A 17,662-nucleotide genomic window follows, 5' to 3' on the forward strand; every position below is an offset into this window, starting at 1 on the left:
ATGTGGTCAGCACTATGCCCAGCCGCCTTTACTTTCCCTAAGGTGTTGGGTGGACTCAGGGATGTTCCACTATTTTGAACCCGGATTCGAACTAGAAACTATCGGGTTAGCAGTCAAGCGCGCCACCGCTAGGCCACGCCGACCAAATATATGGTGGGGGTGAATCGATGTACAGAAAAATACAAATACACACAATTTTAAAAGATGACCGGCATTTGCAGATGTAGGCTACTTCAATTTACTGATCACTTCGACATATTACAAAGTGTAAATGACACACTTGTAAAGCCTAATACTTAAATACATCGTGTAGATGTATTAGTAATTTAAATAATAGAAAATGAAGCAAAAAATACAACTGCTTTAAAAACGAAAATCATTATACTGAAAAAGAAAAAAAAAAGAATAGCCGATTTTTTTACAAGCAGAAACCATAAATCCTTTAAACAGGTGACACTCTATTACTATTAGATTATCAGTATTGAGAGATGTGCGAACCAACAGTACAAATAAGTTATTTAGCCCAGATGGTTTTTTTAAGCGGCCTATTAGCAACGACGTATGGAATGTTAATGTTGTTCAGATTACTTTTTAAAACAAATCCCTTTTAATTTGTCCCATTGTCCTCTCATCCTAACTCACCAACCCAGTTCGATTAAAATAAAGTTAGTTATCGTTCTTCATCCTTCAGAATTTACTATGATATTTGTATAAACTGTTGTTTATCTGAGTCGTTTTTGAGGCAAAGACTAACTCCGTTGAACATTTAATACACCGCATTAAGTAAAAAAAAAAACAAGTAGGCGTAAATAGTAGTAGTCCTATTGTTGTACTTCGATTAAATGACTTTCCGACGTTGTATTTTGGAAGATAGGATACAACATTGATATATTGAAATAAGTAGATCTAATATCATGATTCAATGTTCATCATAACCTCTTCGTTACAAAAACGCATTTGACATCAATGCATTAAATGTCAAAGAAGTCGCAGATACAAAAAGTTTGTAAAGCTCTGACTCCTTAACTTCATATGACGTCACGTTTTTATGCTATCTCCGCCCCCCCCCCCTTTTTTTTTCATTACTCAAGGACACAAAATGTTAGACCCCGGCGTACTCTAAGATGACATGACATTTTACGTCGCGCCTTCCACAAGATTTGGGTCAAGAGTACTCAATCAGTTGTTATTACAATCAGCAAAAACAAATAGATCTATCTTTAAAGATGAAAAAGTAATGCTAAATTGAGTTTTAAAAATTGCCAAAGTGTGATGTTTTATAATTCTTACCCCCCCCCCCCCCCATCATTTACCTAAAACGTGACGTCATTATTGGAAGGCCTACATTATGTATGCAATCAATTTTACAACCACTTATATTTTTAGCGCAATTTCCATTCTGGAGAATTGCGTTTATTAACCCGTCATTTCTGGATGTATGAATGAATGGATGGATGGATGGATGTGTGTCCGCAGCTTTAAGTCGTATCTCCTCCTCAACGAAGCAATATCGATGACTAGTTCCAAAAGCAATTATGTTAAGCAAGTTACGAGGATGAACATAGGCCATAAAAACTCCGGGTTTCTTTCATGGATTTCCCGGAAAAGCCAAAAAGCCTCGAAAAAATGCAGTTTTTGGCCCATATTTCGGCAACCAGACCACTTAGCGACTTGAAACATTTACCAATCGATTCCTGCCATAATTTAGAACAATATTGCCGAAGAAAGTTTTCAAAAATATCCTTTCGTTCGGTCACAAAAAAAATTTTTAATTAATTAAAATTTGGACCGAATTACTAGGCATTTTTATTCAACCAGACCACACGCGTCATCACGTTCAATAGCTGCGCCATCACGGTCAATGGCTGCGCCATCACGTTCGGTAGCTAGGCGCGCAATGGTTTTTAGTCATGTAACTCTATTGTAAATAAAACATGTAAAATACTGAAAAAAAATTAATAAAAAACGTTTTAATAACTAACCAATGGTTTTACTAACCCTGCTCTTGATTTACGCTACGACAGAGCTATTTTTAGATAACATAAGGAAATTGCGCTTAAATGTCACTAGACTTTTTAATTAACTTGTTTTATAATGTCTTATAACGAACCTACTTCTTGCATGTCCCTCTGATCACATTCACACATTTTAACATAATTAGATGGTAAATTGATTTTTTTCAAAAATTACATTTTAGTGCTATAAGTTATAAACAGCTCACATACAGCCTGTCCAACGCTATTCTAAACGATCAACATACTGCATTGTTTTCAGCAGTTAAAAAAAAATAATAATTTAACTTAACAAAGTTGTGGGACTTTCTAGCAGATTATCTCTCTTTGGTATACCCAATTCAAAGCTACAAGGGCGCCAATCTATAGGGTAAAACTACAGTATAATAAATCAAATGTAGGCCTACATTACCTTATACACCATTAACATAGTGGTGAGTTTTCATAGTTTATTTGTTAGAATGGACCTCAGGACCCCTCACAAGATGAATCTAAATGCTCCTGTCTTACCCAACAACATGGTTATCATAGACATCATTGGGGGGGGGGGGTGTTATTTGGTGTATTGTTCAGTGTGTGTTATTTGGTGTATTGTTCACATGTCATAATTTTGGACCATCGAGATTGTGATTCTGATTTAAGTAGTGAGTTAAGCTTATACCCAGTATGGCTAAATATAGCTTAAAACGTAGCCAAGGGAGTGTTTTATTATTTGAAAAAATTATACCTACAAAATATATTTATATATCATAGGACTTAGGACAGCAACTTCTAGACTTTACAGCATACAGGTAAAAACAAAATAATATACAACTGTTAATGTTTAAAAAAATTTAATTAAAAAAATAACTTCAACTTAACATGTCACATTAAGTTAATGACTAAAATACTTACAACAATCATGATAAATAAAATTACTTTGGATAGCAGCTTTTTTTTTTTTTTTTTTTACGGCAAACTAGTAAAACTATACATTTGGTAATGATAAAATAATTTTAATTAAAAAATAAATTTAATGTCACATCAATTTAATAACTAAAAATAGCTACAACAATCATCACCGAGGATAAAGAAATAATATCATTTTTTTTCCACTTAGGACGGCAACTTTTGTTTTAGATTAACCAACAAACTAGAAACAAAATTAACTTCCCTTAAACATGTAGTAAAGTTAATATTTTTAAATGGTCACAACATTCATGAAGTAAAATAAAAAGTACAATATCATCTGATCTCCCTGTAGGCAGTTAAGGCCAAAATAACTGCTTTGCTTACATTTGGAAGTATTCAGGTCAAGACAATAAACACAAGGTCAATAATATATTATAATATACATTTTTACAACTATTTTCAGGGAATGAATTTGCATTAATTTGGAATTACAAATTTTCAAAGAATGAAATATTTAAACACACAGTTCATACTTGCAGCTCTTTATATTTTAATAGCCATATTATCAGTAGCCATATTCGCACCAGGATATTCAAAATATTTACAAAATTTCCAATTTTAAAAATTGAGTATTTTATAGTTGCAAGGCTTGAAAATATCTTCTCTTTTGTTTGTAAGTGTTCATTTTCTTAAATTAAGTATCATAAGTGCATTTGTGAATAAATTTTAAAACTATAAAAATAACATAAAATATCTAGACCTAGAAAAAATAAATTTAAACTATAATAATGACATAACTAGAGGGAATAAATTTTAAAACTAAAAAAATGACATAGCTAGAGACAGAATTAAAATATTTTTAAAAAGTTAAGTAATAATAAGCTAACATGTTCAATATTTGTTTGAAAAAAAAACAACTCCCAGCTGAATGCCTTTCTTACAATATGGTACATGTATGTGAAAGATACCATTTTTTAAATTATTTACTTCATTTCAAACTTAATATGTGACCCATATAGACTACTTGTAACTGGAATGTTGACTGCTATTTAAAAAATAAAGCTTTTAGAAAGTAGAACTGAAATATTTTTACATATAGGAGTTATTCTACCAGCATTTTCATTTAATACTATCTCATTTACAATGCAAAAAGATACAAATTAATATATTAATCAGCTCTAAAATCTCAAAAATATCTGAAGAAAGGTCAATGCTATCTTTTAAATTTTAGAATCCAAGCAACAAAAATAAAAGGTATTCAAGATGTAAAACAAGTTATTAGAGGAAATCTACATTTTTAACTTTAGCTTGAAACATATCTACACATTTAGTAAAGAACCAACATAAATTATTTAACCAAACTTTGTATGTACATAAAGCTGTTAATAAAATAATCTACCATTGTGAGATGTGAAAAATTCCAAAGTTTATAAAATAATCTACCATTGTGCGATGTGAAAAATTCCAAAGTTTATAAAATAATCTACCATTGTGCGATGTGAAAAATTCCAAAGTTTATAAAATAATCTACCATTGTGCGATGTGAAAAATTCCAAGAACATTGCCCTCGTTTTGTATTTTGGCCAATTTTAATATACCAAAAGGTTTATAAGGCACATTTTTCAGTGGAGAGAAAAAATAATTACACAATGGGTTCTGGGTACTGTCAGAGAACAGCCTGGGTGAAGTGAGGTGTGTTAACCAGGATAAATTAGACTAGAGTAGATGGAAGTAAGTACAATTTTGGGTTGATGTGGACGGAAGAAGAATCAACAGTCCTCGAATTTTTGTGTGGATTGTATAAATCAAATAAATAGAAGATCTCTATGATTCAATACCAATACAAAATTAGTCCCAAACATACAAGAATAAACAAAGGAATGGTTTAAAAAATTAATTCAAGCAGCATATGATGCTAAGCTAGTAAACTTTACAAAAACCACTGATTGTCTGTTTTTTTTAAGAAAAACATAGTTTTAAAGTCAGCATTTCCAATTTTGGAAATATAATCTCAATAGGAAAAAAACTTGTTACAAAAAACTGAAAGAAAATGTGAAGTACAGGGCACAGAAATAATTCACATTTAAAAATCTAGCTGACAATGCATGAAATGAACATTAACCAAAGAAAAATGAAATAACATATGGCACAAATACCCTGAAAAAAGCGTGTCACAAAAATCAAAACAAATGTGCCCCAACAAAAATGCCCAGTAAATCTCATGGAAGAGAATATGCTATTAGTTCTTTCAGTTACTAAATTTTGTAAATAACTGAATTACAATGACAACAATGAACCATCTGAAAGCACAAAAGAATGACAGGATTCAATAAAATAAAGCATATGTTGCACTCAGCTGAAGACACCCCACGAGCCCACAGCTCAAGGCTTCAGGTGGCCTCACATTGTGACCATCCTTCAGGTTGAAACCAACAAAAACATGCATAAAATCAAAATACCTTACTCCTAGATTATTAGAGCCCTCCAGTTCCTTTTTCTTCTAACCATACAAAAATTACCTTCACTAAAATTCACTAAAACATTGGCCAGAAAAAGGAAACTTATTTGGCATTAAATATCTGATAATTTTATTATAGGAATGTCAACACAAAGTGTTCAATGGATTAAAAATGTATGTTAATAATGGTCATACCAAACTTTATAATTGTATAGCACACAAAATATAGCAAACATGATTGTGCCGTTTACTTAATAAAAGTAAAGTAAAGTTTCCCTTTCAAACCTGACGGTCTATGGGGCCAGTGAAGTAGAGTTCACTTGTTTCTGTGACCTCGGCATATGAAGAGATAGTTTACTTAATGAGAGGTGGCAATCAATAACCATATGATTGGAAGGGGATCTTTTTTATCTAGAGCTACATTGTCAAGGGCCATTTTTTTTTTGCTGAACATTGTCAGGCCTATTTTGACCAGTCCTTTTAGCTGGGCAATTACTGTCACTGGCTGCTTTGACAGAGTACCTTATTTAACAGCAATTCAATTTAACAAGATATCACTGTCAGAGTCCAAAGCCATATCATCATTGCTGCTGGTACTGCCACCTCTGTTTGCCTCCCCTTCTGGCAGAGTTTGACCTCTTTCTACCATTGCTTTACGATGAAATGCCACTAAAAAGAAAGAATAAAAAACTGGATAAATTTCAAAACATTTGTAGAATTCTAGTTTTAAGTTAACTAAACTAGGGTACAATTTCATTCTAATCCAGTGCATGTTGGTAATCCAGCTAATGTAATTTCAATAGCTATCCCATTTTCAAAGGTGACAAGAGTTTTTTTTTTTCAAAACGGTCATTTTTATAAGTTTTATGTGATAATAATTAAAAAATTTAAGAAAACATGTAAAAGTATTTTCATTTGTTTTGCTAATTTTTTTTTTGTTACTGAAATTGATTTCAATTGGCAACAATTGACTATAATTTCAAAAGTAACTGGTATCTATGCCTTCCTACCACTATTGAAAATTCTGAAATTTTGAATGTCATAAAACCACAATTTTCTTTTGTTAAAATTATTATGTTTGTGTATGTGTATTTATATATATATATATGTATACAGATGTTTTTATCCCTTCACCGCTGCCTCAATGTGTGATGTTCATAAAATAGCAAGTTAACCAAATAATTCATGCAACACTTTCTTGCTAGATGCGTTGAAAAGTATTGATACATTTTTTATTAGGAATCCAATTATCACAACAATGGATGAAAGAGGATACATATGAAAAGCTACCTTTTTCCTCATTAAAGTCAATGTCTTCATCATTATCAAACACATGTTCACAGTATGGTCTTAGGGTTGGAGGCTGAAAAATAAAATACTTCCGGTTACAACATTTCCCCACAAAAATATTTCAATGTAATAATAACTTTTTAAAATCCGAACAAATTAAAGCAAAGCATGTTGACAAAAAAAGTGTGGTAAAAAAGCTAACAACCACACCTTCTTTTTTTGTTTTAACAGACGGCTCCATTGTCCTTGAATATACTTTGATAACACAACAAAGGTGTTGCTGCTTTGAAAAACAAAGTTTGTCTTATCTGGGGAGACCATGCCGTACAACTCCCAGTTTAACTCGTAGGTTACCCCTTCTGTTTCAGTCCTGTGGAATCAAAATATTTAGAGCTAAAGTTGCACTCGTTGTTTAAACTGTCAATCTAACAATCACATTTATGTTTTTGTTTTCATCTAAAAAAAAATTTTAAACCACATTAACAGACCTGCACTGTATGTTGGTAGATGTTATGATAAAATTTTCGCGCTGTGCATTTTTTATTTTGAAGCTAAGAAAAATCTTGAAGCAGTTCTGGGTCCATTCTACAACAGGCACAACACTGGGGAACAAAGTTAACAATTTTTAAGTAAAGTAAAGTTCCTTTTCAAACCTTACGGTCTACAGGGCAAGTGAAGTAGTGTTCACCTGTTTCTGTAGCCTCGGCATATGAAGGGATAGTGTGGTAAGCACTATGCCCAGCCACCTTAACTTACCCTAACATGAGTTAGGTACCCATCAGAGCTAGATGGACTCAGGGACGGTCTAACAATTTTTAACTAGGATTTATGACTAATACATCATTTTTTGCATTATAAAGACAAGATGAATTCATAAGAAATGAAAAATCTGAGAGAAAACATAGCAATTTTTTGTTGTGGCTAGTTGAGTTAATAAGTAAATTTTAATTCAATAGAACAGGCCAATAAATAATTAAAAGTACCAAAAATAACAAACTACGCAAATTTAACAGGAAATGGGTAAATTTCTATACTTGAGATTGGTAAATCTAAGTTGATTGCTGATTGGCTAATTATAAAAAAATGTTTTAAATATTTACCCAATTAATATTAAGTTAAGGAAAAGTAAACTTGCTATTTTGATATTCAACATTTGTACTCAACTAAACATTTTTAAAATACTAGAAACACTAGTTCTAAGAATAGATGAATAGATTTTTCAAGTACCAGGTTGCTTTTAATCATATATAGAGCTCTTCTAAAAACACCAACAGAAATTTTTTTATGTCTGGATTTATCTCTATTGGTGTCGAGACAATGGGACTAAAAATCTTACATTTTCCCATGGTTCTCCTCAAAATGAGCTGGAACACCTGAAAGAGCTTCTGGCTGTGGTGTGCTTATGTTCATTAACTCCCACAACTCATGGCATAGCTCAACTGTAGGACTTTGCAGTTTTTTCTTAGTTAGACTGTTGGAATAAGACAAAGCATTTGAGGTCTAAAAAAACTTCTGATTATTTTTCAATTTCCACCTTTTAAAATTAAACAAACATATCAGACCCCCTTTGTAAGTTAATTTCACTTGACTGGTTACTATAAAATTAAGAACTTATTAAAATAGCTCTTTCATTTACATAAAGTGAAATAGATATAAGATTTCTCAGGAATAAGTTATAAAAAAAAATTTCATTTTTAAAAATAGCAAAAATTTGAAAGCTTATTTTACTCACAATATTCACAATTATCTTTTTCTAGTGCACTTTGACCTTTTACCAGTTTGTATCCAATGAAAACTCACCTCTCTAAAATTGTGTAAACGTTTTTTTCTAGGAGCATTGTCTTGTGTCTCCTGCTTTGAAGTACTATATTCTTCAACACCATCATTAGGTAGTAAAGGCACTAAAAACCAAGGAAAAAAGTTATATAAATTAAAAAGAATTTGTATTGTCTAGTAGTTGCTAACTAAACCAAAATAAACTAAAATCTTCAATGCTTATTTAAAATCTATAAATTTAGACTAAGTTTAGATCATATGAATCCACAGATATAGTAAAAAAAATTGTATTAAAAATTAAATAAAAAAGAGCCCCAAACCTTTTGACAAGATGTATCCTTCAACAATTTAATAGAAATGTTGATGTTGTTTTCTCTCATGAAGTGTTGATGCATGCTAACCAAAACAGATAAAATTATTTATTAGTGATTTTAGGATTGTTACTTTTAATTTTAATAACTCTGACAGGCATAATTAAGAAGAAAAAAATCAGCCAGTTATATACTAACTAGGCATGCTGCCCAGCTTCGCTTAGGCTTTCGAAAACATTGAGAATTTGCATGCTTAATTAATTCGCCCGAGGGTCGGTCTACGACCTCAAGAGTTATGAAGAGGTTCCTCCGTGGACATTTTTTTTCGATTTATAGCTCATATAAGGTACCGGTCAGTCGAGGTCAGTTTTGACCCCCTCATCGTAGACTTTTCGGCCAACCGGCCCCCGTGTTCTGTCGCCCCAAGGCAAGATCCTGCCAAATTTGAAGCGCCTGCGGCGCCGGGAAGTGCCCTATCGGACACCCGATCTAGATTCCTAAAAGAATTTTTTTTTTTAAGTTTAGCCCGAGCATAATAAAAAAGAATACATTAACCAAGTTGACTTGCTGTGTCTCGAACCCGCACCACCTGCGTGGTTTAATGTACACTAACATCTCCGCTATTTAGGCACCTTATAAAATACGGAGAATGAAACACGTATTTTAAAATCTTAACTTACGCGAATATGCCTATTCTTTCAAATTAATTTTTTATCCCAAATTAGCCAGTTCATAACAAAGATTTTGTATAAAATAAATAAGTCTTGAAATAGTTTAGTCCTAATATAGAAATTTATTTTTGGAATTGATTTTAGAGAAGTTAGAGTCTAAATCTAGATCTTAGCGTCTACGTCTAGATCTAGTTATTGCGTAGATTTAGATTTAGATTTAGTCTAGATCTAGAATCTCTAGATCTAGAATCCAAATACATAAAATAAATTTTATGAGTTTAGGCCGGAAAAATTGTATTGTATACATTTCATAGTGTACGTAGATCTAAATCAAATTTGAATGAAATAGTTCATTTCTTTTCATTCTAAACACGGCAGATGACGTCATTAGTTAATGTATAAGCAATAGTGACGTCACAGTTTTATGCGTTCTTTTTCACATATATTAATGCTTTTCCGGTTGCATAAATAATACTGTTTCTCTACATTCGAATACGCCTTTAATTTTTATTTTTCTTCTTTAACTAAAATTGTGGTTATACATTTAAAACATCTAACATATTATTTTCAACAAAAGTCCGTAAAAAGTTCTTCATATATCGCTGCCGATTCTGACGTGATGTCCGGCGAAAATATTTTGCGGACAGACAGAGAGAGAGAGAGAGAGAGAGAGAGAGATGTGCGAACGTGGGGATTTATATATTAGGATTTTCCTAACAATTTAAAAGTGTTAGTCCTACTTTCACTACACCAACAGACCCATATTTATTTCCTAATTATTTTCAATAAAAATTTGACAGGAAGATTATCATTCGCTTAAGAACAAACTCTTTCATTTAGGGTCTTTGCTGTGGAACTTTGAGCGTATCTTGATTATTTTTTATTAGGAAGGTGTGGGGTAACACGCAGACAAAAAGCATTGAAGGGAAACACAAGGGATACAAGTATTCACCAGACCTTAGTTGATGTGGTGACACAAGATTAAGAAATACTTGAGCAATTCACTTTTTAATTTTTCTGTGAAATTTGCCTACTACTTGAAATATGATTTAGTTTACTAAATTTTGACAATATAAAAACTTTACATTTAAAATTAAACTGGTAATAGATAATTCCACTTGGGGGGGCGTTTTTATTAACTTATTCTATACATCGAGTTCTCTAAAATGAGAATTGTATTATGTAGTGACCAGCATTCAACTTTATTTTACCAAACAATATTTTCTTACTTTTTCCTTATGGATAACTCTGCGAGAAACTGTAGCCAAGGTTCTCTCTCTTGGTCATTGTTTGAAGAAGAGAGGCACTTGTGAACGTGAGTCACCATGTCAGCTGTTACAAGTTTTTCACAGAGACTAAACAAACAAACAATATCTCTGTTAATAAATAGTTTTCTTAATATTAACGTTATTAATATTACAAATTTTTTAGATAAAAATCAACATTATAAATATCACACACGATCACTTTATTAGCTCATTAATTAAGATTTTGGGACACAGTGGCCTAGCGGTAGAGAGCTAGACTGCTAACTCAAAAATCTCAAGTTTGAATCTGGGTTCAAGTCAGTATGACATTCCTGAGTCCACCCAGCTCTGATGGGTACCTGGGAAAATAAGGCAGCTGGGCATAGCGCTAACCACACTATTACTTCATATTCTTAGGGCACTGAAACAGATGAACCCTATCTGCCATGTGTCTTGAAATTTATTGTAAATATTTGAGGATGGGGCACAGTAAAATAAAGTCTGTCACGGGTGCCATGCTATACAGTACAGTTTTTTTTTAATTACAGTAGAACTAAAACAATTTTTTATTTGGTTCTGGGCAAAAATATACTGAGAGTTATCTAACTACCAAATTGTCTTACCCCCCTTCATAAGAATGTTCAACCAGATGTGATGTGGCACAACAAAGGCACTTGAGAGTCTGCATAGAGATTTATCAATAGGTTAACCTAACTAAATTCCTAAAGAGCTAAGACATTAATTGAAAAGTTCTACAAAAACAACAAATGCAAAGGGTTATTTATAACATATATATAGAAAGAATTTTATTCCTATTATCTCTTATCTTAATGCCTTATTTGAAATAAATTCTGTTTAACTTTAGAACTATATTGAACAAATTCATATTATATATTATTCAGTCTAACCAGCATTTTGATGCACATATTTTTATTGTTAAAAAAACTGATTAAAAAGAAAAAATTAGGGAAAAAAAAAGAAACAGATTGACATTTTGTTCTTTGCCTCCACCTAATTCTGTACTAAACAATACAGCATGCTCTTCAAACCCAAGCCATTAAATTATTTTTACAAAGTCATTTTTACACATTACTCACCTCTAGTTCAACATTATTATTTAGATGTCTCATTAAAAATGTCTGCAAAGTGAACACCAAAGTTCCTGACTCTGACACTTCATCGCAGAAGCTGAAAGTTTAAGAATTTCTACATCAACAACAGGTAACACATGATCTCAATATGCGCAGGATATAATGAGGTTTAAAGAAAATAAAAGTTCACAGGATGCCTTTGAGCCTCACATGACTAAGTCTGAGAAAGGAAATGTCATGAGACCTATCTCATCCACACTAAGGCCCATCAACATTTGAGTTACTTAAGTTTTAAGAATATAACACTTTTAAATTTTGTTAGTAAGCAACAGGTAAAAAAAAGTTTCTATTTCTAGTGTCATTGAAATTCCCTTTTGGGGTATAAAACAGCAGCCTGACTGCTATAGTCACTGCCCTAATATTATACAGCCCAAACAGCAACCTATTTTTTTGTGTAGCTTACATAGACATTGATGAGCTACAGCTATCAAAATCTTATTTAAACTTATAAACAAGTTTACAGTAAAAATACCCTTATGATCCAACTGCACAGGGTATGACAAAAACCAACCTTACCACTCTACTGCAGAGTTTCAAGAAAGAAAAACCTTACCATTCTACTGTAGAGAGTAAAGAAATTGCCCTTGCAGCTTGATATTGCACAACCGGCTGAGATTCCTGCAGACATTTTAAAAGTTGGATGAAGTGCTAAGTTGTTTTATTTTATTACACACATCAATACAAATATAATTGTAAATGTTTAATTCTTCCATGAGAAGGTTAAATGATAATGCACTGAGTTAATGCAGCCTTATAATGAATTAAACAATAAACTAACATAATTTTCAAAATATATTTGTAAATGTTTAACTCTTCCATGAGAAAGTAATGATAGTGCATTGAGTTAATGCAGCCTGACAATGAATTAAACAACAAACTCACATAAGCTGTGACATCAACCTACCTGCTCTAAACACTGTACAAGCCTGGTTGTCAAGTTCCCATTCAGTGCTATATTACAAACACTAAAAGTAAAAAAACAATTCAAATGAGCCATTAACATTTGAATAGGTGAATTCAGTATAAATTTTACTTTATTTTCTTAAAAAAATAGATGCGACAGTCTAAAAAACATTTAATTGATATAAGATAGGTTCTTTTAGACAATTTGCTCTAGGGGGGGGGGGGCAGTATATGAATGTTTCAAGTATATATTTTTAAATTAAATTGAAGAAACAGTAAAACACAAATCTATATACTCTAGTTGGAGACAATTATATCATTGGCAACAGTGTCTTGAAAGATATCAGTGTGAATGAGCTGAAGAAAATGATGAAAGACTTACAGACGACTGTCCACACAGCACTTTGTCAGACTCTCCAGGACAATACCATGAGCCTCGACATCTTGAATGTACCCTATGATCATCACAACAGGGGGCAGAACATCACGGTCTTTAAGCTCTGTATCCCATCTGAATATTATAAGAATTGCAGATCATTATTTTTTTTATAGATATAATTATTTAAACTGCTACTATATGGTAATGAAACAAATAAATGTAACGAGTCAGTGGAAAATACTGTTATGTTCCACAAAAATAAATGTTTCCTTTCAATGGGATTAATGATATAAATGTGTCTTTATAAAGATAACATTAACTTTTTTAAGTAACTGTAGGTTGGCAGAAATTTTTTCAACATGAATAACAACAGGAATAGATGACTAAGGTAACTGTGAAATAACAGAGACGGTCTAATACAAATTAAGTAGGTAAATGCCTTGTTGATTGTGGCTTATAAAAAGATATAAAAATAAGACATTTAAGTTGCTAAGTTTCATTTCACTCTAATTAAATTTCTTACACTACAATTTTAGTGAATCCATTTCATTTCTAAGATGTTTCTATACCACTATAAATTATGCTACACATGAAGTTTTAAAACATAATAATTACCTTTCTTCCCTTACATTGAGTAAAATTCCCAGTTCATCAGCCAGCAACAGAGATTCATCATGGTCCTTGTTGACAAAATAAAAGCAAACACTTTTAAAACTGTTACATTTTATGTTACAACTTGCAGCACATTGTTTACAGCATTGGGTTTTTAAAAATTGATAGCATTACAAAAGTGTATCATAGTGAGGTTACTTAAGAAGCTATCAGTGTTAGTGATAGAATGTGTGAGGGGGAAAGGTGGGTTGCAGAATTTATGGAACTACTAAAAACCAACGAATCATGTACATGAGATTTATAAAGATTACTAGCATTTTATTGCTTGAACATCATATAACCTAATAAACAATGTACATTTTTAAAACTTGTAATTTGCTGGTGTCTGGTGGCAATATAATCAGCCATACTTAAACCCAATCTCACACACACACTCACCTGAGACCAATACAGGTTAGCACAGAGAAATGTTATTTTATCTACTTTGTTGAAAAAAAGTTGAGACTTCAAAGCAGGTTTGCCAAGCAGCACCTGTAATGGATAAGTAATTAGACTTGATGTTTGCTAGTAACAGGTACAGTGTTCTGTAGCCGGATATACTATACTGAATGGGTTGTTACCCACAGCACAGTTTCATGAATAGTTAACAATTTAAGTTAAGTAAAAAATAATAATTCAAAATTTCATAATTACAATCTATATATATAATTCTCTTCTGGGAGCCGTTAGAAAACAAGCTGCAAGCGCGCCTTACAGTCCCTCTCTTCCTCTCTATCGATACCACCCCCTCCCCCCCACCCCCCCCCCCCCCCCACCTCACATATTCTGGTGAGCTGTGGTCACGCTAAATGTTTTTGTTTACAATCACAGCGTCGGGTTTGGTGACGGCTATTAGGGGCAGATAATTTAGTTTGAAACGATTTTAATTTAAACTTAGGGGAGGTAACTAAGAGGAGGCTGCTTTCACGGGGGGGGGGGGGGGGGAAATGGGGGTTTAGTGTTTTAAAGCAAATATTTTCAGTGGCAGCATTGGAACTGTCGAATTCACAAATTACGAATTACTGAAAAGTAGAAAAAACAACTAAATAGCGGCGTATGATACACCGCGGGTCGGCTCGTAATTTAAAATACGAGTAGCTTCTTGGTATTAATTAAGTACAACAAATTGTTTTAATTTTACAGAAAATTTATACAATTTACATAAGTTAAAAGCTAGTTATACAAAAAAAAAATTTTAAATTTCAAAATTAATTTCTAATGCAAAATACAGGTGCAACTAGAAAATTTTTATGTTCATTAAATATCAACATTTAAAAAATGGAATAGTTTAAAATGTTTTTTGATGTATATGAAGTAAAACTAAAAGAGAGGAGGTTTTTACTTTTAGGTTAGCAGAGTCGTCCACACACTCAGCCAAATGTTTTCTGACAAACTCCTCGGAGAACCGGATGTGACCATTGGCTGTCTCATGTAGGTCTATCACAAGTTTTTGTCCTATGCCGCACACAGGGTTTTTCTTGCCAACAACCTAGGCATTAAAAAAAACTAGTTCAGTGTTGGTTATGATTTAAATATTTTTCTAATGATAAAGAAAGCTTGGCTGCTGTGCTAAACAAGAAAGGTGAAGCATTAAAATATTACAGTGGTTAAACATTTATGTAACATGTTACATTTGCTAGCAATAAACAGCATGGTGACACAACGTAGACCTGCTTTATACAGTAAGAACTAATGTAATTAACAGCTTCTAAAAATTAAATTTAAAAAAAAAATCAAGATAACATTTTTTCTTTATTAAAGTAAATATTTTTCTTTTATGAGGAAAACTTAACAAGTCGTTAGAAAATATGCATTTATAGGATATATTAAACTTGATTAGGATTAAGTTATTTATAATTTAATATCAACAACATTGTACTTTTAATCAAAGCTCTCAGAAACAATTCTAATTTACTGTTCTCTTAAAGTAAAGTTCCCTTTTGAACCCACCAGTCCATAAGCAAGTGAAGTAAAGTTCACCACTTTCTGTGACCTCGGCATATGAAGGGATAGTGTGGTCAGAACTATGCCCAGCTGCCTTTACTTTCCCTACCGTGAGCCAGGTACTTATCAGAGCTGAGTGAACGTTTCAAACTTGAGACTTTTTGAAGTTAGAAGTTATATCATTTGACAGCACCGTCCCACTTAGTCTTCTAGTATCGGATTAATTAGGACTTGTCAGTGTATTTCTCTTGCATACAAGACTATTATTTTTGGACATGGTTAAAACCAAAAAGCCCTCTAAGCACCAAGCGTGAGTTGGCAAGAATAGGCTGTGTGTACAGTGTTTTTCACAACATGTTAGTTGATATGCATCAAGGCTTGCTATTAAGCAGTGTAATGAAAGTATGCATTCTGATAATGTATAAGGCTTATGAAAAATTATGTGGTTAAATGGAGATACGAATGCCATAATTAAAAAAACCCTGATATAAACTTTCAGAGCAATACTTGGACAAAAAGTCTTACGGTCTAATTACGATAATAGTGTAAGTGTAAGGCAATCATACGGTAACCATGTTAATATCATACAACAGTTTTACATGGGCAACACTGAATAAAGCTGACTTGAAAACAAAGCTAACCTTTTATAGGCAGTTATTACAATTTCTCATGTCTAACCTTGGCTTGCTTCCACAAATTATGTTTTTTTTTATCCACAATTAAGATCTACTTTAATTCGTATTAGATTCTCCAAATGTGTAGCTTCAAGTCTGCTGTGTGCTTGCACTTTAATTATGTTCATAATGCCAAAAACCTAATTTTCCATCCACACTTGATGCTTGAAAAGGACAGCAAATGTCAGTTCACTTTGCCAGTGAGCTAAATTGTTCATTGTTTAAAGCAACTCTTGTGATTTCACGTAGTGAATTTACAGAGCCAGATTTGAGTGGTTTTTTTTTTGCTAATCTGACATTTGAAGTCATTGTTGAGTGTTAATTAACTCTTCATTTGTTGTATGTAACATGTCTTTGTACTTGACACACAGTTCATTGATGCCAAACGCTAGGGGCGTGGTTGAGTGTAGCCATTAACAAGACCTGTACAAGTTTGTCACCTACAGTAACCATCTTGAGGTATCAGCTTGGTCAAGGCAGGTGAATGATACTCGCGGTATCTCTATACGCCCCAAAATAAACAAAAAGACTGTCCATTAAACAAAGCAGGCACAACGTAGCTAAATTTAAGTCACTAGCTTTTGCTCATTGTCATTGATATTACGTGCACAGAATCAGAAAATCAGTGTGTTGCATATTTATAAGTACTGTGCGGATGTGCGGCATAGAGGAAACATTGGTTACAGCCCACCCACGTTACTGAAATTTAAAATGTGTGTTTTGCCATTACAGATATTGATTCAACAGTTTAAGTAGGTAACTAATGTTTTAAGAATGTTCATCATAATAACCTTGGCAAATAACTTTTTCTTTTCTTCATCGACGTGGTAGCTGAGGTCACAGATCAGGTTTACAGCATCAACTGTCCAAGCTTTCCCTGTAATAACAAACAAAATTTGCAATTCCCATACAACTTTTATGTACTCTTAAAAGAAAGGTACAGATTAACTAAGCCACTAAAAGCTAAATGAAGAAAGGCATACAGTATTCTACCAAGTTAAACAAAGTTAGAAACAACAGAAATATTTTTTTTAAATTGTTGCAACAGGTCCAGCTACCTTTTGGTTTAATGTAGGCCAGTTCACATTCAATGGCTTGGCATGGGAACAAAGCCAGGTATCGGGGGAGTGGCTGTATATTTTCCCTTGACACAAGTTCTTTGTCACCATAGTCCAGTAAATACACTCTCAGTGCACCATCAGCACATTCAGAAATTATCTTACCTCTGTACCACCTGTGGGGAAAATCAAAACAAATTTAAATGTTATCACTCTGATCAGGGAGGGCAAAGGTCAGGTAAAGTC

At 32.7% G+C, this 17,662-nt stretch overlaps 1 protein-coding gene across 1 annotated transcript in view; it reads right to left on the minus strand.

Moving 5' to 3' along the window:
* Positions 1-2,959: 2,959 nt before the first annotated feature.
* LOC131950764 (putative ATP-dependent RNA helicase TDRD12) overlaps positions 2,960-17,662 on the minus strand; it is a 35,242-nt gene continuing 20,539 nt past the window's right edge. Inside the window, exons 34-51 of the mRNA XM_059312949.1 lie at positions 17,417-17,592; positions 17,150-17,235; positions 15,083-15,229; positions 14,140-14,232; positions 13,705-13,769; positions 13,093-13,221; positions 12,712-12,772; positions 12,361-12,425; positions 11,754-11,844; positions 11,280-11,338; positions 10,639-10,764; positions 8,748-8,823; positions 8,452-8,552; positions 7,988-8,122; positions 7,140-7,253; positions 6,862-7,021; positions 6,652-6,724; positions 2,960-6,030 (exon numbers count right to left, since the gene is read on the minus strand). Coding sequence (XP_059168932.1) covers positions 5,900-6,030; positions 6,652-6,724; positions 6,862-7,021; positions 7,140-7,253; positions 7,988-8,122; positions 8,452-8,552; positions 8,748-8,823; positions 10,639-10,764; positions 11,280-11,338; positions 11,754-11,844; positions 12,361-12,425; positions 12,712-12,772; positions 13,093-13,221; positions 13,705-13,769; positions 14,140-14,232; positions 15,083-15,229; positions 17,150-17,235; positions 17,417-17,592 — 1,888 coding nt within the window. The 3' untranslated portion in view covers positions 2,960-5,899. The remainder of the gene's footprint in view (positions 6,031-6,651; positions 6,725-6,861; positions 7,022-7,139; positions 7,254-7,987; positions 8,123-8,451; positions 8,553-8,747; positions 8,824-10,638; positions 10,765-11,279; positions 11,339-11,753; positions 11,845-12,360; positions 12,426-12,711; positions 12,773-13,092; positions 13,222-13,704; positions 13,770-14,139; positions 14,233-15,082; positions 15,230-17,149; positions 17,236-17,416; positions 17,593-17,662) is intronic.

The sequence above is a fragment of the Physella acuta genome, unplaced genomic scaffold, assembly GCF_028476545.2.
Source record: "Physella acuta isolate Inbredline_101_S28 unplaced genomic scaffold, ASM2847654v3 ptg000778l, whole genome shotgun sequence".
NCBI lineage: Eukaryota > Metazoa > Mollusca > Gastropoda > Physidae > Physella > Physella acuta.